This window comes from Cyprinus carpio, chromosome A5, assembly GCF_018340385.1.
Source record: "Cyprinus carpio isolate SPL01 chromosome A5, ASM1834038v1, whole genome shotgun sequence".
NCBI classification, from domain to species: domain Eukaryota; kingdom Metazoa; phylum Chordata; class Actinopteri; order Cypriniformes; family Cyprinidae; genus Cyprinus; species Cyprinus carpio.
Window position 1 is genome coordinate 30,067,506 of NC_056576.1, and position 24,021 is coordinate 30,091,526.

Here is a 24,021-nt window from a genome sequence, read left to right on the forward strand (position 1 = left end):
AATAGAACAGTTTCAAATACATCTTTCACCTCTAAATCTCAGAACAACTGAACATTAATAAGACATTAATAATGTTTTGATAGAGCAATTTATGTCTCAGGTTGATTTTTATTAAAACTTTTTTTTTTTAAATAAAGTTGCCATATTTACCCTAACCAAACAGTCTTGCAACCCTAAAATATGTATATTATGTATAGAGCATGCTTGCAATGAGACATGAATCGCTGAATGTTTTCAATTCGGGCTCTTTGAATCGAACTGTTCGAAAGAACCGATTCGAGGTATGACTCGTGGTTAACTAGCGCACGCGCCTCGCGCCAAAACGAATTCGTCGCAATAATAAACAAAAATGTTGTGACACTGAAGACTTAATATAAAGTTAAACCACAGACACGCCTTAAATTACTAAATAAGAGCTTCCCATTCACGTCTTTTCACTTCATTGACGTCATTTCGTACTGGTAAGCACAGTTTTATTCGAACACGAATTACCTTTTACTATTAGCAGGATCAATTTAACAAATAGTAAAAAACCCAGCTTGAGTATTACATATGAAATCATTATAGAAGTTTTTAACAGAATATTTCAACAATACTTATGGTTTTGAGCTGAGTTGAGAGAGTGAGAACAAGACAGAAAAGGTCATAAATTCTCATGCAGTCGACACAAACACTGAAAACTAAATCTCGATGAGAAACCAGACCCCCGTAATGCCACTGATAACTGAAATACGTATAAAGTTTATGAATTATTGGAAATGAATAATTTGACAATGAATTCTTGTTTCACAATAATATTGCTAAACCTCTCTCAGCCAGTGATTTGTCAGGATGCGGAGGAATGAAGACCAGAGACCATCCGCAGGTAGGATTTGTCTGTCTATAACATGAATTCTTATGTTACTTGGTTGGAAATACACAACAGAAAATAAGAGCTGGATTACTTACAAGTCTGCCATTTACTATCTTAAAAATCTAGTTAATTTTGCAATTTAATATATTTATTATTTTCAGAGGGGTCCCTGTACAGAAATTTGCCTAATCAGTTAAAAATAACTGAACTGCTTATGTGCTAATATAACACTTTGCTGCAGTTAAAAGTGTTATTCAGGTTGCTGGAGCCTGAAATCAAAGAAGAGTTTTGTCTTCCTGCAGGCTGTCTCTCCGTGCCTCTATTTAATCAAAGGAAGAGGAGCAGGCTGCCTTTGATGTCTAATCCTTCAGAGAGTGAGCTCTTCACTACCAGCCACTACAATGAGACGAAAACCTCCTCTTCTGCTCTTCCCAGTATGTATTTCCACTGCACCAGTCTCGTATCTAAAGCTGTGGATACACTGTAATACACTGAAATGATTTTTCAGGTAACTTTATATATATATGCTGATCAGCGTACTGTATGTATGTGGATAAAGCTGGATATATTTTGTGAGTTGGAATAATTCATTGTCCTGTGGTGTGGGAATCTGTAAGGTTTGAAAGGTATGGACTCTAAAGCTAATTACAGTCTGTATGCAGGCAAAGCTGATAATGTCATTTTCTGTCTTTCACCCATTATGTTTTATTTTCAAATATAACCTTAGGATTCTCTTTAGCTTTAGGTCAGAGTGGTCAGTGGAACCAGAGAACCTATCTTTCATCACAGCAAGCCAGCATTAGATCTGCTCCTTCACCTGGTGTGGTGGGACGAGGATATGCACCTTTACCTCACCCGAAAAAACCTGCCTATGTCTGGTACTCAACTGATGCTAAAAAATAATGACTATATACCCAGAAAGGTCTTGAAGCTGCTGTGTCTCTAAATCTGTGATCTATTTCTTCATAAATGCAGGATTGTATTTTAGAGCAAAGATTTAAAACAGTAAAGCAAGCATACATCCAAAAATATCATATTAATATTGGTATCTTGTAAAAAAAAAAAAAAAAAAAAAAAAGGAGCTATTTCTTCCTGACCTTAGCCTTAAGAATCACTTATTATAGTATTTAAGTAATCTTAGGTAACGCTTTAAAGGAATAGTTTATCAAAAAAAAATTAAATTTGGTAAAAAATTTACTCATCCTTGTGCCATCCAAAATTTGGAGAAATTTCGCATTACGTCACTTGCTCACCAATGGATCCTCTGCAAATGAATGGGTGCCGTCAAAATGAGAGACAAAACAGCTGATAAAAACATCACAGTAATCCATAAATAATCCATAGACTCAAGTCCATCAATTAACATCATGTGTAGCAAGAAGCTGTGTTTTCTAAGAAATAAATCCATCATTAGTTATTTGGACTCTCATTTTGACGGCACCCATTCACTGCATAGTATACATTGGTGAGCAAGTGATGTAATGCTAAATTTCTCCAAATCTGTTCCGATGAAGAAACAAACTCATCTTAGATGGCCTGAGGGTGAGTACAATTTCAGAATTGTAGTTTTTTTTTTTTTTTGGGTGAACTATTCCTTTAACTACATTAGTTAACATGAACTAACAATGAAAAGAAAAAAAAAAACTTGTAAATCATTTATTAATCTTAGCTCATGGACATGCTAACATGAACTTACAATGAACAACTGTATTATTATTAAGTGATATTAACAAAGATTAATATATAACAAAAGTATAGCTCACTGTTAGTTAAAATTAGGTATTCCATGTTAACTAATTGGACCTTATTGTGAAGTGTAACCAAACCGTATAGAACATAGTCAAGTTGATTAACTTACACTAAATAATATTATAAAATTGAATAAAACAGCATGTTTAGACGTTTTACTGAATTATGCACATTTTTAGTTATTCTGAAAAGCATTTGTTACATAATATTTTGTATTTGTCACCATTTTACCTCCAGGTCACAGACAGGGCAACAGAGGTCTCCAGTGAGACAGGATTCGATGCCAGCAGTTGGATCCCAGCTTCATGGTGGCTCTCCAAGGTGCAGCTCAGTTTCGCTCAGCCAGCCCAGATGGTCCAGCAGCATCCAGAATCAACAGTCATTTAACTGCCCAACAAATTCCCCCAGACTTTCGTACACTTCCCAGCAATGTACCCCCACAGCAGGAAGAACTCAGGGCCCTGGATCTCAGAGTCACAGCAGAAAGTGGAACTTCAGACCTGTAGGACAATCAGCCAGTGGAATGTGGGCAAAAGAAAAGACGGGCACCTTAAGTGTCCGGACCACCCCTCAGCAGCAGGTGTGTGTCACTTCATTTACAAGTCTAAAGTGTCGGTCACATTCAACATATTAAAAAATCCTACATGTAAAAATGCACAGTCTGTTCCACTTTCCTGGAATGCTGCAAACCTGAACTAACATTTCTGATTTACTCCTGGATAGACCCCCTCGAGAGACATCACTGCGTGTTATTACTGCTGTTATTGAAGGCATGAAGCACTGGAGTCAGTACAAGAGCAGAGTACCAATGCTATTTGAGATGTTTGGTGAGGAGACTCGCACACACATGCGGTCCCCTTGATTTGAGTCTGTGTCTAACAGCTCTGTCACTGCACAGCTACACTGGACTCTGCAGTTACAGTTGGAGAATACGGAGCAAAGAAATTTCTCATGAGGCATGGTAAAGAGGTGGTCCAGTGCCTTTACTATGAAAATGTGAGTCTGAGAATACTGGTTCTCTTCCAGAGGTGCATCTTTTCTTCTTCCATGTAACGAATGCATTTTTACAAATGTATCATTTTATTTTATGTCATTTATTTTTTTAAATACACTACCATTCAAAAGTTTGGGGTCAGTAAGGAGACATTAAATTGAATAAAAGCAACTGTAAAGGTGTTTATAATGTTAAAGCCAAAAATTCTTTTTTCAAATAAATGCTGTTTTTTAATCATCAGATGTCTTTCTAGTCATCAAAGAATCCTGAAAAAAAATTATTACAGTTTCCACAAAAATAATAAGCAGCACACCTGTTTTCAACATTGATAATAATAAGAAATGTCACTTGAGTGCCAAATCAGCATATTAGAATGATTTCTGAAGGATCATGTGACACTGAAGACTGGAGTAATGACTGCTGAAAATTCAGTTACATTTTAAAATATAATAAAATAGAAAATGGTTATTTTAAGTTGCAATAAATATTTCAATATAATATTACTGTTTTATAAATGCAGTATATATAAATAAATGCAGCCTTGTTGACCATAAAAGACTTCTTTCACAGACATTTAAAAACAATCTTAATCCTAAGAGTTTGAATGGTAGTGTATATATTTTTTTTTTATATTTTGCATTAACTATATTTTATATTTCCAAGTTCCATGAAGTTAACATGAAGATGTTATTTACTCACTGGCATGTTGTTCCAAATCCGTATGACTTTCTTTCTCACAGAACACAGATGTTTTGGAGAATGTTCACATTGTTCTCTTCCATAAAATGAAAATTAATAGTTACCATTGCTGTCAAGCTCCAAAAATGAATACAAACTGAAAAATAAATAAATAAGTAAAATAAAAGTGGTCTGTACCACTTGTACTCATACCTACAGTATTACTGTAGGTGGCAGTCATTTCCCAATATATATATATATTTTTTAAATATGTAAGTACAGTAGTTGGTTTATGTCAGAGATGACATTACAGATACAGATCTTAAGAAACAATTAAAGAAACAAGATGCTGTCACTGGGTTATGAATTACACCTACTTATTCTCAATTGCGCATTTTCTATTTTTCAAATAAAATAAACCATAATGACTGCACACTGTTATGTGATGTTGGCAGTGGTTTAGACAACATAAACCTTGACGTTTAAGTCTTTGTGTATTTGTTCTTCAGGATCAGACACTGCCCAGACTGATCAGAGGTCAGGTGCATCGCTGCGTTGGAAACTACCACAGAGAAAAGGATACGATGACTTGTGTGTCAGTCCGAGCTGCTTCACTGTCAGAGCAAAGGAATGCCCTGGAGGCTGTGAGAGCGTCAGATGCAGAGATGAGGGATGTGGTGCTGGCTCTCAGTGAAATGTGATGTGGATCGAGTGAGTAACAGGAGAAAGATTAAACTACAGTAGCACAGACTTATACTGAAGTTAGGGTTAGTTTTGGTTTAGTTGTGAAGTAGTTAAGGAATGACACATAATAGTCAGTGAATGTAAAACAGTGTATAATCTGTGATTTGTATCTGTAGATTTTGATTCACTTTGCAGATTAGATGCATTTGTAATATTTGATTTATTTTAATTAATATGCATTTAAAATATTTTAGTTCTAATTTATGTGCATATATAATCTTGAGTTATAATTTAGATGCATGTAATTTTATTTCCTATGCAACTATGCATACATAATTTAAATGTGACAATATATTTATTTCGTTCAAATTTGTATGCATCATTTTTGAGTTCTAAATTCTATGTTATTATATTGTTAATTGGTGAATTAAAAAATATATATATTCCATTCCCAAACCTGGGAAATATATATTTTTTAAAGATTTGTTGGTGTCTTCATTCAAAAGCCATCAATTTGCTAAGCTTATGAAATGCTTTATTACAAAGAAGAAACACAACAGCAATTTGTTAAAGGTTAAACACAATTATGAGGTAACATCGCAAAATATATCTTCCAAAAGGGAACCGAACATCAGGATGCCATGTTACAGAATTATTTACAACCAAAACATCACAGTGGGAAACCCACAGCACTAATCTACAAAATCTAAGATCTACCAGTGGTCAGACTTCACATACATGATCATAAACAGAACTCAAGAATTCAAGTTGCCATCACTGTCAAGGCAATCGGAGGATGCCAGTGTACTCCTGCATAAACACGTTTAAAGGGCCTCTTATCTTTGACATCTCATGCCCATTCTAAAGTTGTGCTCTGTCCTCTGAGCTTCACTTACCCTAACAGTTAAGTACACAGTTAAGGCAGTGGGGGAGGGGGTGTTTGTTTCGCTTTAAGCCTGTCTATATCATCATAGAATTTGGTGTTAAATCTACAAAGAGGGCAGTTGAGTGCCAATGTTTTTAGCCAGCCTGAACACATAATACTCAAATGAATCAACACAACAGCAAAAGTGAGCCAAGTGCAATATGGAACGATCCAAGTAGAAGCTTTAGCTTCACCGTATTGCTGTTCCAAGAATAAATGAATTAGCACATTAAGTTAATCGTTACAGCAAATTTCCAAAAGAAATACATAAATCTGTCATGACAAATCAGGACTGAATTGTTGTCCTGTCTTGTTCAATGACTTGCTAATTTAGCTTTCATCATTTTGTTCATTTTTGCAACCCCTTCAAAACAAAACAGCTTTCAAGAAGTGCCAACATTAAAAACTTATGAGTTAAAACTAATCACCATTAAAGATGGAGACAGAGAAATAATCACACAATGTTAAACCAACAAGAAAGCATTTACAAAATGTTTTAGAAGTAGTTTACTTGATGAAAGGTACTTCAGTCTTAGTAATGGTCAAAAGGCACAAGTTGGTTAGAAGTTGGTATTTTCCAGAACATAGTGTCTCACTGTTAACTAAGCCCAACTTTAAATAAGAACAGCCTCGCTCCTGATTTGAGGAATCCTGAACAATTTAGTACTAGTAGGTGTTAAGGTAAAGAACGTGAAAGGAGACTTCACAACATATCCTGTTCACTCAGTTTGGGAAAATAAATGATTTACTTGTGGGATCATTTCACTTTCACATACAGTTGAGGAAAGTCTGCTTGTGGTACATCCATGGCAGTTTGAAGCAACGGCCTGGTCCGCACTGTAAATACAGTTCCTTGATGGTCCTCACGAGGTTATGAGAAACAAAATGAAGAGAATTCAGACAGATGCCTGTGAATTTAAAACTTGTATGGAGGATAAAAAGGTTTCAGTTTACCTAAGCCACAGTGTTGGTCCTTGAATAGGTACTATATCAGGTGATAAAACTGTCTGAAGTGAAACTTTCCGACTGTCAGATTTATTGAGTTTGAGTTCAGTTTCTCTTGATGAAACTGTTCCTTTAAACCTGTTGGATCCATTAAAGGAAGTCCATTTATTTTGTTATCCTTTCATTGCATGCTGATAAGTCGCAGTAAAATATTATTGGAAATTGTTACTCAATTTTCATTTAATTAGCTATTTTTGGTTTTGATCCTTGCAAACATTTTTTTTTTTAAAATACTAATTTGCACCATGGTCCATTATCCGTTATTTTCAGTAGTTAGTCCTTAGAGGTCTTCAATCAAGAACAAAGCTTGAAAATAAATTAGAAAGAAGGGAAAGACCAAAATCCATATAATCCTTTTCGAATGAATTTTTCACCTGGCAGGTTGACTGTGACGAAAAAAGACCTTATCGAATTAAGGAAGACACTAGCACAAAAACCAGTGAGAATAGAGGGGATGAATGGTTTTGAGTTCTGCTCCAGAGCAACATTATCTTCATGACATTACCAACCATGGCAAATGATGCTGAGACTTCACAGTCTGTCCGACCTCAAATTGATCACTTTATAGTTACGATGGCTGAGCAGGTTGAATATTGTTGGTGGTGCTCTATAAAAGAGTGGGCAATGGGGTGGGTGACAGCTGCTCCTTGGGGGCGTACTTAGCGAAAAAGGGCAGGAAGAGGGTGAGCATGACACCTACGATAGCCAGCATGTAGCCCCATCCTATCTGACACTCCCCGGCGTAGTAGATGTCAGAGTCTCCGCAGAAAGATTTGACCAGGCTGGAGCTGAGACCGAAGGGGTAAACCAGTAAACCAGATGCCATAATGACCACTAGAGCAGAGAAACAGAGAGGAAGCAAATTAATTATTGGTGCATTGGTGCAAGTACGATGACATGAATTGTACTTTGATTTTAAAATTAAAGTTTCAGTAAAAACTCATTTTGAAGAACACATAAAATACATAAATTTTTATGGTATCTTAACACATTTAAATTATGAACTTATGGGAATAAGGCATATTAAATATAAAAAAATTATTAACTACATCAAAATGATGTACTGTAGACCCCATATTATCAACTAAGAGGTTTTAATAGTGGTTTTAAACGTGAAAAGGGTCCATACCCCTAAAAAAATTCTGATCAGTCACCAATACTTGTAGTAGCAACAAAAATGCTCAGGGTGGCAGTAGAGAGCTGTGTTTCTGCTGAACTGAGCATTAATGGAAGAAAGGCCCACAATACTGTTTCCAATTTTGCCATAGAAATATAAAATATATACAAAAACATCAGCCCATGTATGTATGAATTTAAAATTCATTGAATGATAACTAAAAGTACCTGAATGTAGGGGGTGTATGGTGACTGAGGAAAGCCATTAATAGAGTTTCTGGCCGATCCATTTTCTCAGTCAGAATCAGTGCTCACTACCCATGGCTGAACAGCTGTGTTAAAATCATTTGCTGTCAAATATCTATTGAATCAGGATCCATTGCTATGCTGGCAGAGTACATGCATCTTCAGTTTGACTGAATTATGGTCACAGTAAAAACAATGCCTTTTAAAATGTTAAAAATTGAAGACTATTTAAATGAGACTATTTAAGTTAAGACTATTTACATAGGCTACTATATAATATATATTGAGAGGAGACACATTGGGTAAAATATTATGATATACAGTAATATAATACACTACCATTCAAAAGTTTGGGGGGGTTTATTCAGCAAGGATGCATTTAAGATTCAAGATTCAAGATTCAAGATTTTTATTTGTCACATACACAATTCTATAGAGCATATATAACCAGCAGTGAAATGTGAGTCAGGTCCGCTCCATGGACAGTGCAATTATTAAAGAATACAACACAGATGAAATATACATAAATATAGCTATGAAAGAATGAAATAAAAGTAAACAATAAAAATATAAGAATAAAATATAAAATATATAAAAATATGTATACTGTAGAATTAAATATATAGTGGGAAAAAATGTGCATGAAAGTAAACTGTAGTCTTAAATATTAAGATACACAGGAATGTACAAGAGGCGAATGTGCAAACAGGTTGACACTTACAGTATGTCAATGTGAGGTAGTGAATGATGAATGTCTTACTGATAAAGTGAATATTAAGTGGAGACATGAAGATGTTTAAGAGGCTGGTTTTGAGTTTAGGAGCCTGATGGCCTGGGGGAAGAAACTCCTCCTAAGTCCCTCTCAGTTTTTTGACATCAGGCTACGGAAACGCTTACCAGATGGCAGCAAAGTGAAAAAGATGGTTACTGGGTGGTGAATGGAGTCCTTGATTATTTTAAACAAGCTCTGCTTTTGCATTTTGAGGGTAGATGTCCTGCAGAGAGGGGAGAGCAGACCCCTGAGATGCGCTCAGCTAAGCGCACAACTCTCTGCAGGGCTTGTGCAGTCATGACTGGAGCTGTTCCCATACCACACTGATATACACTGAGTCATACGCTTTCTATGGCCCCTGAATAGAAAGTTTTCAGGATTGCAGGTGAAACCCTGATTTTCTCAGCTGTCTCAGATGGTACAGTCTTTTGCCTGGCTTTATTAACCTGTTTTGAATGTGTGTAGTCCAAGTCAGGTCCTCGGAGATGTTTCACACCGAGGTACTTGAAGCTGCTCACCCTCTCCACAGGGGTCCCGCTGATCATTAGAGGAGTATAGGGCTGCTGCTGTCTCTTCCTGAATTCAACAATCAGCTCTTTATTTTTGCTCACATTCAGAGAGAGACAATTGTCCTGGCACCATGATGTTAATTTCTCTACCTCATCCAAGTATGCGGTCTCATTATTGTTGGAAATGAGGCCCAGAACCACAGTATCATCAGCAAATTTAATAATAGATGTGGAGCTGTGGGAAGACATGCAGTCATGTGTGTAGAGAGAGTAGAGCAGGGGACTCAGGACACAGCCCAAAAATGAAAGTAAAGGCATTCACAATGTTACCAAAGGTTGACCAAAAAATGACCAAAAATGAAAGTAAAGGCATTCACAATGTTACCAAAGGTTTCTGTTTCGAAAATAAACTATGTTCATTCAACTATGTGATTCTTAATCCTGCAAAAAAAAAAAAAAAAAAATGCATGACAGTTTCCATTAAAATATTAAGCTGTTTTCAACACTAATAAAAATGTTTTTGAGCACCAAATCAGCATATTAGCATGATTTGTGATCACATTAATAAATTACATGCTTAAATATATTAATATAGAAAAACTATATTTTACATTGTAATAATATTCCACAATATTATTGTTTTACTGTATTTTTGCTCAAATAAATGCAGTGAAAGAGGCCCCCATTGTTACCACGTAACGTATTAATGGCTATTTTTGCCCAGGGGCACAGAACATCTTAATTCTTCTATCTATTATCCTTCTTCAGCTTCTCCACACAAAAAGACCCAGAAGCCCCTCTCATCCCCGCTACCATGCTAAGAACAGTGCTTTTGCTTCAGTTTAATGGCCTCAGATCCAGCTGCGCTCTACATTGGCCTGTGTTTATCAGCGGAGGCCTGACATCTCAAAGCTGCTCTGCTAATGACATCATAATGTCCTTCTCTATCTTTGCCTGTATCCGCAGAAAAGACGCAGTCAAACGTGGCTTCTCCAGCCGAGGGAAGTAACTGCTATCAGTGGATGTTTACACTTAGATGACAGGGCATTCAATGAGACTCAACAAGCTATTCAATAAAATTTCATTTCGAAGGCAATCTTCAATGAAAGACACACATACAGATAGCACTACTGTATGGAGTGTAATTAAAGCGGGTCAAATCAACAAGGGCTTCGCTGCAGAGGCTCGCAAAGCTCAGGGCCAAATGCAGTCTGGATCAGATAAAGGCTTGAGCCTGTGTGTGTGTGTGTGAGAGAGAGAGAGAGAGAGAGAGAGAGAGAGAGAGAGAGAGAGTAAGGAACGGCACACTGCTGTGTGACACTTCAAAGTCCACATCAACTTGATTCTCAAATTGCACAGTGTTACAAAGCAGACTTGATGGTATTTTGGTCATTTGTTTTCACATGTGGCTTTGATTCACAAATGATGAATAACATACTCTTAAAAGTGGCTAAATTTAGATTCAGGGTCAACAAGTACATAAAGCTAAGAGAGTCAGTTTGCTTTAAAAAGAACATGCTTCAACACCAAAGACCTGCTTTAAAGACATATTACAGGTTAAATATAAGTTAAGCTCTATTGACAACATCTAGGGCATATTGTCAGTAACCACAGTAAATAATTCAGCATGAAAGGGAAGTTGCGATTTTTCTTTTTCTGTATCGTGACGTGTGTGGTGTGTGTGTGTGTGTATATACAGGTCCTTCTCAAAAAAATTAGCATATTGTGAAAAAATTCATTATTTTCCATAATGTAATGATAAAAATTAAACTTTCATATATTTTAGATTCATTGCACATCCAACTGAAATATTTCACCGGTTGCTACGCGCCTGGATACAGATGCATACATACATGCATACACACACATTCCCTTTTTTTTTTCCCTTTTCGCATATCATGAAAAGGTTCTCTAAACGAGCTATTAACCTAATCATCTGAATCAACTAAATAACTGTAAACACCTGCAAAACATTCCTGAGGCTTTTAAAAACTCCCAGCCTGGTTTCATTACTCAAAACCGCAATCATGGGTAAGACTGCCGACCTGACTGCTGTCCAGAAGGCCATCATTGACACCCTCAAGCGAGAGGGTAAGACACAGAAAGAAATTTCTGAACGAATAGGCTGTTCCCAGAGTGCTGTATCAAGGCACATCAGTGGGAAGTCTGTGGGAAGGAAAAAGTGTGGCAAAAAACGCTGCACAACGAGAAGAGGTGACCGGACCCTGAGGAAGATTGTGGAGAAGGACCGATTCCAGACCTTGGGGGACCTGCGGAAGCAGTGGACTGAGTCTGGAGTAGAAAACATCCAGAGTCCACCGTGCACAGGCGTGTGCTTTTGAACCAGAAACAGCGGCAGAAGCGCCTGACCTGGGCTACAGAGAAGCAGCACTGGACTGTTGCTCAGTGTGTCCAAAGCACTTTTTTCGGATGAAAGCAAATTTTGCATGTCATTCGGAAATCAAGGTGCGAGAGTCTGGAGGAAGACTGGGGAGAAGGAAATGCCAAAATGCCTGAAGTCCAGTGTCAAGTACCCACAGTCAGTGATGGTCTGGGGTGTTCAGCTGCTGGTGTTGGTCCACTGTGTTTTATCAAGGGCAGGGTCAATGCAGCTAGCTATCAGGAGATTTTGGAGCACTTCATGCTTCCATCTGCTGAAAAGCTTTATGGAGATGAAGATTTTGTTTTTTCAGCACACGACCTGGCACCTGCTCACAGTGCCAAAACCACTGGTAAATGGTTTACTGACCATGGTATTACTGTGCTCAATTGGCCTGCCAACTCTCCTGACCTGAACCCCATAGAGAATCTGTGGGATATTGTGAAGAGAAAGTTGAGAGACGCAAGACCCAACACTCTGGATGAGCTTAAGGCCGCTATCGAAGCACCCTGGGCCTCCATAACACCTCAGCAGTGCCACAGGCTGATTGCCTCCATGCCACGCCGCATTGAAGCAGTCATTTCTGCAAAAGGATTCCCGACCAAGTATTGAGCATAACTGAACATAATTATTTGAAGGTTGACTTTGTTTGTATTAAAAACACTTTTCTTTTATTGGTCGGATGAAATATGCTAATTTTTTGAGATAGGAATTTTGGGTTTACATGAGCTGTATGCCAAAATCATCAGTATTAAAACAATAAAAGACCTGAAATATTTCAGTTGGTGTGCAATGAATCTAAAATATATGAAAGTTTAATTTTTATCATTACATTATGGAAAATAATGAACTTTTTCACAATATGCTAATTTTTTTGAGAAGGACCTCTATATATATATATATATATATAGATATATATATATAATATAGATATATATATATATATATATATATATATGTATATATAATTTTTTTTTTGTAAATCATCCAATCAACCTGCAGATTTGTGTTAACTTTGTGTGAGGAATAGACTGAAATTTAGTCATAATTCACTAATAATGTTTCCTCTCCACCAAAGCTCTGACATCATCTCGGAATCTCATTTATGTCCACATTGTGTCCACAGCAATGCATAACGAATGCCATTGGTTCTTGAATGTGTTGCAATTGAATGTGGAATGTGCAGAATGGAAGGGAATGTAAAAAAAAGGCCCTTTTGGCTACATTCACACTGTCAGTTTTTGGAACTGACAATTTTATTTAGCTGTAGGTGTGAGTATCCAAATTTTCTGTTCACACAGCAGCTTACAAAAGTGGCCCGAAAGCACGAGTAACCAAAGTCATCACCTGATGTAACCATAGAGACAGTGACTAAAGTAATATCAAAGATGGCGAAGTCCATAAAACATTCATCAACAAATCACTTTTGACTTATGCTGTGTGAATGTGGCCAAAAATCAGCAAACAGGTTGGAGGGTTGGAGCAGCAGAATTTTCATTTTTGGATGATCTATCCCTCTAAACTTTGTCCAGTGATTGATTTTAGCAAATGCAAGAGTTGTAGCCACTGCGAGACACATGACATCGACTATGTGGTCAACATCTGTCCACCTCCAACCATCAAAGCTGGATATAACATGCAACTAAATTCTATTTTCTCTCTAATTTAAACCTTTTCGTAGTTTCCTATATGCGTGCTGTGTTTTGTGTGGAGAAGTTAGAGGTTATATGGCATATTTTATCTGTCCTATTCCCATCCTCAATCTTAAAGCAATACTGAGAACACAGAATCTGATTTCTTGCTTGGCAAGGTTGACTAACCACACAAGCATGCAACCTGCGGCCGCTGCTGTAATCCACTGGCAGTATGTGCTTTGGTGACAAATGATTTGATGATGAGATTCAGTGAATAGTGTAATAACATTCTAACCTGCCCCTCTCATGGCACACGTCTTACAGGGCTTGATTCTGAATCTGCTCACCCAGACCACAGCAGAGAGTTTCCAGAGCAGCCATTCATTATGACATGTTCATTGGACGTGATGAGTTCAGCCTCACCATCACTTTGAATGATAGTGCATATGGATCTCTTTGGGGATGGTGGGAGACATGTGATAACCGAAGGTGAACTGCACTAAAAGTGTGTGGAACCGTTGGTGGATATTATCTAGCTGACAGTGTGACTGAGCCAGTGTCACTGTTGGAAAGTATTATTCCATACAAATATTTAATAGAGCTGGAAAAAAGGTTTCTGCGATTAATATTTGGTGTTGGCTGATAAACATGTTGAAGAACGCAATTAAAACATGGGTTGCCAGGTGCCGGAAAACATAGCATATTTCATTTCATTCATCGTCAAGTGCACTCGTTCCTGTTTGTGTTGTTAATCTGGCAACCTCTGTGTGTGTGTCAAGTCTGAGGAGGGGGGCCAGGTGAAAAAAAACCCTCACAAAATTTTTTGAAATTGGACTGCAATACCTACTTCAACCACTCTGTGTCAATCCTACATACAGCACCTTTAAAGGTGCAATATGTAATACTGACAGATAGTGGTTGAAATGGGTACTGCAGTCCAAATTCAAAATATTGTTTCTAACGCCCCCTCCTCCTCAGACGCGGGTTGTCAGATTGAGGACATGCGACGGGAATGAGTGCAATTGACAATGGAAGGCTACAAGCCTTACACTGCAAGTTGATGAGTTGATTTATCCGTGTTTTAATATGTCTCTGGTCTTAGAGCCTTTTAGATGGATGCCGAGGTTTTTTAGGTGAGGTAGAATCTACAATCTGTGACCTACAATTGGTTCACTCGCTACCATGGCTGCAATACACTGTTTTCTGCTCTTTGGCATCCTGGGGTGTCGAAATACTATTTGTTAAACTGTAAGTGGGCGGAATCACACAGACCAAAACAAAAACAGACATTCTGACATGGAATGCACATGTAGAATAACTGGCTTTAGCATTGTTTTTCGGAGAAACAAGTATGTGAACTTAGCATGTTTCCTAAATATCTGCAGATGTATTATGGTGTTTTTATACTTTGGTACAGTCAAAAAAATGACATACAGCACCTTTAATCTATAATTACATAAATGTGTGCAATTAATTAATTACTTTTTAAATTGATCAATAGCAGTAATATTGATACATTATTTATAATGTTTAGTAATATTTTTGTACAGTTCATTATTTTCTCTCTTTTAAACGTTTAAGATAATAATTTAGGTCATAGGCCTAGAAGGAATCTGCTGTATTTATATTTTATATTTTTATTTATATTGAGGGGAAAATCTGTGGAATTCTGTGGGAAAGATTTGTGTTAAATATTTAAAATTTCGTTAAAAACTAAACTCCTTTTGGTTTCTGAAAACATTATCAAATTAACCTAAATATTGAATAAACACAAAAGAGACGGGGCATATGGGCAAATGAGTTCTGTGGGCACAGATTTTGTGTGAGCCTAGTCACAGGAGTTTGGCTGATAAAACAGATGTCAAACCCCTGCGGTGAACATTAAACAACAACTCAAACTTGCTAAGTTTACAGTTACACTTGAGACTATAGTTACTATACAGACTTTTCTCTTTCTCTCTCTTTACTCTCTCACCGCATATGATCTGAGGGCCTCATGAGTAATGAGGCTGTACAAACATTACAAACTCCTTCTGAAGCTCACTCTCTCTCACACACACACACACACACACACACACACACACACACACACACACACACACACACTCATATAGAGTAAACAGACAAGCAGAAACAGGCTGTCTTCTTCACTCCCAAAGCCCTGTCTCTGTAAATACAGCTCTAGAGTAGTGACTAAGACTCTAATGATACTTAATTATCAAGCAACACTCGGCCAGCGCTGTTTCTCTTTGAGCCTCCGAATCCTTCGCAAATTACAGCACAAACTGTTAAGCCTTCAGATGAAAAGCAAATTCAGTTAAGCTATGCAGTGTACATCAGAGACTAGGCCTGAAGGATAGTGCAGCACTCTGACTTGTTGAGATGCGGGAGATGCAAGTATGAATCTGGCTCATGCCATTTCCTGATCCCATTCCCCTTCTTACTCGTTTTGTGTCTCTTCTCTCACTGTATATTACATCACAATTCATCTGAGGCTTTAGGAGAGAGAGAGAGAGAGAGAGAGAGAGAGAGAAAACGTAGTACATAATTAATTACAATGCATCACAGGTATTGTTACAAAAAATATAGATAAAAATCTAGAGGGGTCCTCAAGATATCTTAAAACTATTTAGAACGAGACAAAAGCATTAGAATAAAATGAAACAACCAAGGTAGTAAAGTTACAATAAAGTTAATAAACTTTTTTAAGTCCATGGGCATTTTTAGAATTTTTTTTTTTTGTATATATTCATTTATGTATTTGAACTTTTGTATTGTATATTTTTGACTTGAATAAAACCAATTAATTTAGATATTAACCATATTTACATTTTAGCTAAAAATTATTTCCCAGTAAACTGTGCTAATTCATATTTGCAAATTAGCTGTTTCATTAAAAAAAAATTTTTTTTTTTATTTTAAATAAACTGCTTTTGTAAGTTTTCCTTTTTTTAGCACTCAGGCAATGCAAGGCAAGTTTATTTATATAGCACATTTTATTTAAAAGTTATTTCGAAGTGCTTTACATAAAAAGTAAAAAAAAAAAAAACAATAATAAAAGCAAGGAATTCAATTTTAAAATGCTTTTAAAAAACTGATTTAAAATGAAATTAACAATAGAATAACAGTTAAGAATAGAAAATGATGCTACATAAAATACAGTGCCATCCGTTCGGATGTAGCACAGTGCTCATTCAGTAAAAGCACAACTAAACAGATGTGTTTTGAGTCTAGATTTAAATGTAGCTACTGATTGAGCACATCTGATCTCTTCTGGAAGCTGGTTCCAACTACAGGTTGCATAATAGCTAAAAGGGGACTCCCTTTGTTTTAAGTGAATACTTGATATTTCTAACTGACTTGATGCTAATGATATGAGTGTTCTGTTAGACTTATATTCCGTGAGCATATCTGCAATATATTGAGGTCCTAGGTATGGAGTCAAAATAATGCCGTATATATACGCAAAAAAATAAAGTTTTGCAAAAGAAAATAAAGTTTTGCGAACGAAAATTAAAGTATTGAGGAAAATAATTTTATAATAATTTTTATACTATATATACGGCATTATTTTGACTCCATACCTAGGCCATTGAGTGATTTATATATGGGTAATAATACTTTAAAATCAATCCTAAATGTAATTGGAAGCCAGTGTAAGGAGGGGCCGGGTGAAAAAAACCCTCTCCAATATTTTGAATTTGGACTTCAATACCTAGTTCAACCACTAGTTGACTAGTTGTCAATCCTTAAAGCATTGTTAATATTCTTCACACAGGTGTGTGGATTAGTATCAGGCCTTTCCAAATGAATCTCCACTGTCATCTTATGTATTCATGAACTGCTACAACTCAATGGTTAGCAAAACTTTATTACACATAATTCTCTTGGTGACTCTGCACTATATCTAACAACGGGCTGATTTAGAGGCCTGTCCCTGAGCTGTTGGCAGGCAGTCTAACTGCTCCCTAATGTATTTAGAGTAAATTAGACAGCAGTGAACGCCACCCAGATTGAGTCAGGCCATCCAGGAGTCCTCTCAGTCCCTGCATGATGCTCTGCATCTCTGCTCATCTCTGCTCCTTCAATCCACACTTCCAACTTCTGTCTCTGGTCAAAATGAATTAACAGTAGGAGTGGGATGTTGTGATTTGGTTAGTGCTGGGAGGAGCACAGGACTGGATTGAGTTACATTTGAAGAAAGAGACAGAAAGCTGCTCACAATGTCTGTCAAGCTTGTCGTAACAGGCTTAATCAGCTAGAGATCACTATCTCTGCATGATTACTGCTACCACTAATCACTATTATATAAACACACACTTTTAATTATACAGAGAATAATAATATAATAATAATATATGAAATCTATTAATCGACAGCATAGAGAATAATAATATAGTAATAGAGTAATATCAAATATATCGACAGCATAATATATGAAATCTATATAATCGACAGCATATAAATAATATAATATAATATAATATAATATAATATAATATAATAAATAGTTTGGGGGTCTGTAAGATTTTTTAAAGTTTTTTTTTTAAAAGATGGCTGCATATAACAAAATAATACAGTAAAAACTGTGAAATATTATTACAGTATTAGAATATATTGTTAAATAATTTTATTTATTTGTTCATTTATAAACAAATTAATAACATTTTAAAATAAACAAATACATTTAAAATGTAATTTATTCCTGTGGTGGCAAAGCTGAATTTTGGTGCTCAAAGAATATTTCTTATTATTATCAATGTTGAAAACAGTTGTGTTGCTTAATATTTTAGGAAATTCATGAGACATCTTTGTCGAAATTGTCTGATGAATACAACATTTAAAAGAACAGCATTTTTTTAAAAACATAAATATTGTCTCTCTTGATAAACATAATTCATTCATAAAAAACAAAAAACAAATAAAAAAAACATACATATATGATATATGATATAATATATAAAAATTAAAATGAAATATATGACATGATATGATAAATGATAATATATGATATATGAGATATGATATATATGACATGATATGATAAATGATAAGATATGATATATGAGATATGATATGATATATGATATGTTATATGAAATATGATGATACATGATATGATATATGATACCATATTTAATTTTTTTTCATTCTATTTAATTAATTGATTTTCCAATTGAGACCTCTCTGAACACCCAAAGGAAGATTTTTGTCAGCTTTAATTCACATTTAGTGTGAATTCTGTCTTTGCAAACTACATCTAAGCCACATACACACACACAACAGATAGAGACAATACACTGGAGTAGGACAGAGGGAAAAAAGCGGAAAAGACAATCTAAATACAAGGACAAATGATGATGTGCTTATCTTTTCTACACTATGAACCCTCTTTCAAGACAACAGGAACCCACACACACATTTATCCCCCTATGTGCGTGTGTGTGTGTGTCTTTAAGAGTCATTGCCCTCATAGTCATCAGCTGTCTGTTGTTCTCTTGGTGGTGTGTGAACCTACAGTATCTGTCCTGCAGATTTAGCAAATATTCCAGGCTAGCTCAAAACTGCTGTTATAGCCAATATACTAACAAGTTTAACAACTGAAAAATATCAAAAAAGATATATATATTTTTGTTTTCCATGTAAATATATTTAAAGGGGTGAAATAAAAGCAAGAGAAATGTATAAATATATAAAAGTCTATTAAATCATTATTTTCTGGCCCTGCTCTGGTTTATTTGCTGAGGCTGGTGTGCTTGTCAATGATGAAGCGAGGGGACACACGGCATATGCTGAGGGGCTCCACCAAAGCCCAGAAATATCGTTTAATTACGCCTCCATGACGCTGCAATATATCAAAACAGCTTTTTCAAATGCTGTTCTCACTTTTGTTTTTGCCTTTTTGTTTAAACTCTTTGTTGTATCTCTCTTTCGCTCTCTTTTTTATTGATGCAAAATGCACAGCTGCTCAACCTCTACCAAATCATTTTCAATGCTTCTTTTTCTCTTATTGTTGATCAGAAGCTTCTGCAGAAACTCAGAGCAGATAAATAAGTACTTTTAAATAAGTAGAATATGTAAACACAAACATATGAAAGTATGCTTCATATAAACACCCACAATGATGTGACCTATATTCAAGCTGTACTGTAGATTAGTTTCTTCATCTGAACAGATTTGGAGAAATTTAGTTTAGCATTACATCACTTGCTCACCAATGGATCCACTGCAGTGAATGGCTGCCCTCAAAATCATGTTCAAACATTACAAAAACATCATAAGCAATCCACACGACTCCTAATGATCTGACCAGCTGCATGTTTGTAAGAAACAAATCCATCAAGGCATTTTAACTTTTAAACCGTCACTTCTATAGCTAAAATAGCCTTAATCCATAATCCATAATGCAAAGAATCCATTGGTGAGCAAGTGATGTAATGCTAGATATCTCCAAATCTGTGCTGATGCAGAAACAAATTCCTCTACATCTTGGATGGCCTGAGGGCGAGTAAACTGTCAGCAAATTTTCATTATTACAAAGTATTCATTTAAGATAAATGTTAAGATAATACACTTTTTCTGTGCCAAAAGCATCACTAAACAGAATTAGAAGTATTGATTTTTTTTCTTCCCGAACACTCCCCCAGTCTACCACTAGTCAAAAAAACAACAACAACAACAACAAAAAAAAAAACAGACAGTCTTAAACTCGTGCAATTGCGGGCGGGTCGGAATGCTAATAAACATAGCAATGTTTTGGTAGCACCATAAAGCCACAGTGTTTACATTTTCAGGAGAATCAAATTGCAAAATTTTGAAAAAATAAAATGCAAAATTTTACTAGTGGTCTCAGACTTCTGGACCGCAGTGTACTCACACAAACACTTTCATCATACTGTAAGTCATTTCCAAGTGTAAGTCTCAATAATGAGAGGAGGAGATGTGGCGGAGGGAAAGCACACATCTCTTGGAAATTGCTATTCATTGGAGGTGGACCAGGAACTATTTTCATTTCCCTGTTCAGGCGGCCAGCTGACCCTCCGCTCCCCTACTCTCTCTCTCTCTCTCTCTCTCTCTCTCTCTCACTCCGCCTGTTGCTCAATCAGTCTGAGAAAGAGTCGAAAGGAGAAGCACCTTCAAATGTCCAGTATTACATTACATTATTATGGTTGAATATGATTAAAAACAGCACACTTTTCCAATATAAAAAGCTGAGGAAATAAAATATTGGACGTTTCTATCTAAAACAGACACTGAAGTACAGCAAATCTAATCATGGCACATGCTTTATTCTGTATAAAGCAGAGAGCTGGAGGTCTGGGGAATGTGAGAGACTGCAGTCGTCAAATTTCACAGAGTGGAGTCTAATTTTCTATGCTCACTCCATTAATAATTACATCTGAAGTGTTTGCTGTCAGTCAGAGTCATTCGTTATGAGGGTCATCTCAGAGAGACAGCGACAGGGAACAACTAGACAACACATGAAAAGCTGTAAATGCTCAATGAAAGAACAGAGGGAGGGAGAAAAAGAGAGTGGAAGTGAAATACTCTGAAAAACAGCACCTGGGTGATAAGGACAAATGATAACAGAAATAATAAGGGAATGAAGCCAAACACTTGACAAAGCTATCTTCAAGAGAATGTTCCTTTAAAATGCTGAATAAAATACAAGCTGAATATAATGTGAAAACAGCTCATCAGTAGTCTGAACAAGTGCACATTTGAGTGAAACTTGTGTGTATATGTATGTATATATATTTATAAATACTCTGTATATATACATATACTGTATATACACACGCACACACACACACACACACACACACACACACACACACACACACACACACATATATATATATGATTAAACACCCAATCCTAGTATGTGTACACTGCCATTAAAAATGGATCAAGTGCATTCATGAAGTACTGTATCTCTTCATGCATGTTTCATGTGTGATTTATGAAGCCTGTATAAACTGGTCATATGCATCAATGTAAATGGTTAACCAGTCATCTGAATAAGACTGAGGACTCTATGCATTGATAATTCAGTTTAAGATCTATTCTGGCACTAGGCATTTGTCTCTAAGTCACAGGCCATCTATCTTCTTAATTGCTTTCACTTCCAGGTATCCATTCACATCGTAACACATACAGCCAATTTACATGTGAAACGAGGTGCTCATCTTTAAATCTAAATAGTCCATAGAAGCCGAACCTCTTAGGGTTGAAAGTTGGTTTAAAGCCATGGACAAAGGAAGAATTTCGTGAAAAATGCCAAGAACATGTCTGGGTCTTATTAAAAAAAGTAATAGAAAATTAATTAATTAATTAAATATTAAATAAAAATGTTAAGAACGTATTCAATAAGTAATAAAATTAAATAAAATAAAAATCACAATGAACAAATGCAATAAATAAATAAACATACACAAGATTATGGATACATTTTAATGTAAAATGCCAAGGACATGTCACAAGAACACAAAATAAAATAAAATATTATTTAAACAAAATATGATTTATTTTAATTGAACATTAACATGTTTTCATAAAGTTCTTACACTTAAACTAAAGTCTAAAAAGTCTAAAGTCTCAACTAAATTCTAAAAGCTTTTGAAAAGACACTCCCGCGACCTCATCACCTGTGAACAGAACATCGATTTCCAAACAATGAGGCAGACTGTCTGTGTGTGTGTGTGTGCGTGCGCCATGCTCGGTTGCTCATGCAGGTGGACACACTACAGTAAATACAAGAGGATTCACTGAGGTGTGATGATTGAATTAGAGCTACAGCCTGACATGACTGTTTGAGAATAAACACATGCTTTAAGATGACTAACTCACTCAACTCAAGCAAGTCTCTCAGTGAAGCCCTGCTTGACCTAGTATCCGAACGCCGTTCAGTGCGTGTGTGTGTGTGTGTTTGGGTGTAGCTGGTTCGTCTCAAGAGAATACAGTCTGTCAGAAAGACAAAGGACACACACCTGAGCACTGAGCTACCATTAATCTGTCTGAGAGTGTGTATGTGTGCATATGTGTGTGTGTGTGTGTATGTGTGCATATGTGTGTGTGTGTGTGTGTGTGTGTGTGTTGATATACATCCTTATTTTTTTTAATGCATATCTTTGAATATATGTCAGGCTGTCCTGATTTTTGCAGAGGTGTGCCTGCATAGATATTTCTCAATCTCAGTCCAGACTCAATCTCATGGCCATGTCTGTTATACATATACATATATATACTTATACACACATAAACAGCGGTGTGTGTGTGTGTGTGTGTGTGATGCTTTGAATGGTAATGAATTCCTTCAGGAGTAGACAGAGTTTGTGCAGAGCCACGGTGATAAAGCTGGGGTCTGTCGTGTCTGTGGCCCCGCTGGAATTAAGATGAGATAAAAACCATTCCCATCTCCTGCTTTAGGACCAGCAGGGGGCCAACAGGGTTGACAGCTGCCCAAATGAGAGAGACATGCGGGAGGTAAAGAAGAGCCAGACAGGAGGATGAGACGTTATATCTGAGAGATTTGAACACAGGTGTGTGAGCTAAAAGATTGTGTGTGTGTGTTTGATGTTGCAGGATTCATGTGAAGTCAACATCTGAATTTTGCATGTGGGTCAATGATAAATAAAAGTGTCTATGATAAAAACAAGGAAATATCATAAAATAATCTAATATAAAACCAAAAAATAACACCTTACATTTAACTGACTCAAAAATATCATTAGTAAAAAAAAAGATAATAATAACAATAACATATTTTCTTACAACTTGAATACAAATGAGTGTATACATCTTAAAGGGGTCATATGATGCGATTTAAATTTTTCCTTTCTCTTTGGAGTGTTACAAGCTCTTGGTGCATAAAGAAGATTTGTTGCAAAGACTTAAGTCTCAAATCCAAAGAGATATTCTTTATAAAAATTAAGAGTCAACCACACCCCCCAAAAATGGCTCGTTCTAACACCCCCCCCCCCCCCCCCATATGTACATCACTATGTGGGAAGATTTGCATAACGCCGCCCAAATGTTCACGCAAAGAAAGAAGGCGTAACTTTTATTCTTGCTGTTGCCGCTGCTGCTGCCATGCTGTGAAGATGCTGTGTGTCGTTGTGAAAGCAAAACTTCTTTGTTTGGTCTTCCAAAAGAGGACACAACTAGAAATCAGTGGTTAGGTTGTATTTACAACACTGTTCCAGAACAGTTCGACCCAATTATTCAGATGTGTGCAGCGCATTTTATGGAGGATTGTTTCCTGATCCTGGGAGAGTAGACTACAATGCCGGCTGTTCTGACTCACAGTCTGTAAGTACGTTTAGATATTTACATATGCAGTAAAAAGACAGTATAAGTCATTATAATCAGTAATTATGTCCCCACTGGATGCAACAAATGCATCACAGTATGGTAAGGGGCGTAACATTTCCGTCACACGCTTGAGGTATTCGGCCAATCACAATGCACTGGATA

At 36.3% G+C, this 24,021-nt stretch overlaps 2 protein-coding genes across 2 annotated transcripts in view; one reads left to right on the forward strand and one right to left on the reverse strand.

Annotated features, from left to right (window-relative positions):
- The first annotated feature begins 210 nt into the window (after window positions 1–210).
- On the forward strand, window positions 211–5,300 carry LOC109106971 (spermatogenesis-associated protein 22-like). Its single transcript, XM_042756849.1, has 8 exons — window positions 211–461; window positions 816–865; window positions 1,156–1,287; window positions 1,593–1,731; window positions 2,840–3,184; window positions 3,326–3,429; window positions 3,501–3,598; window positions 4,784–5,300. The coding sequence occupies exons 2-8, from the start codon at window positions 832–834 to the stop codon at window positions 4,973–4,975; spliced, it is 1,044 nt and encodes a 347-aa protein (XP_042612783.1). The 5' UTR covers window positions 211–461; window positions 816–831; the 3' UTR covers window positions 4,976–5,300.
- A 176-nt stretch (window positions 5,301–5,476) lies between these two features.
- Window positions 5,477–24,021, reverse strand: part of LOC122145082 (transmembrane protein 211-like) — a 123,403-nt gene continuing 104,858 nt past the window's right edge. Inside the window, exon 3 of the mRNA XM_042756850.1 lies at window positions 5,477–7,722. Coding sequence (XP_042612784.1) covers window positions 7,496–7,722 — 227 coding nt within the window. The 3' untranslated portion in view covers window positions 5,477–7,495. The remainder of the gene's footprint in view (window positions 7,723–24,021) is intronic.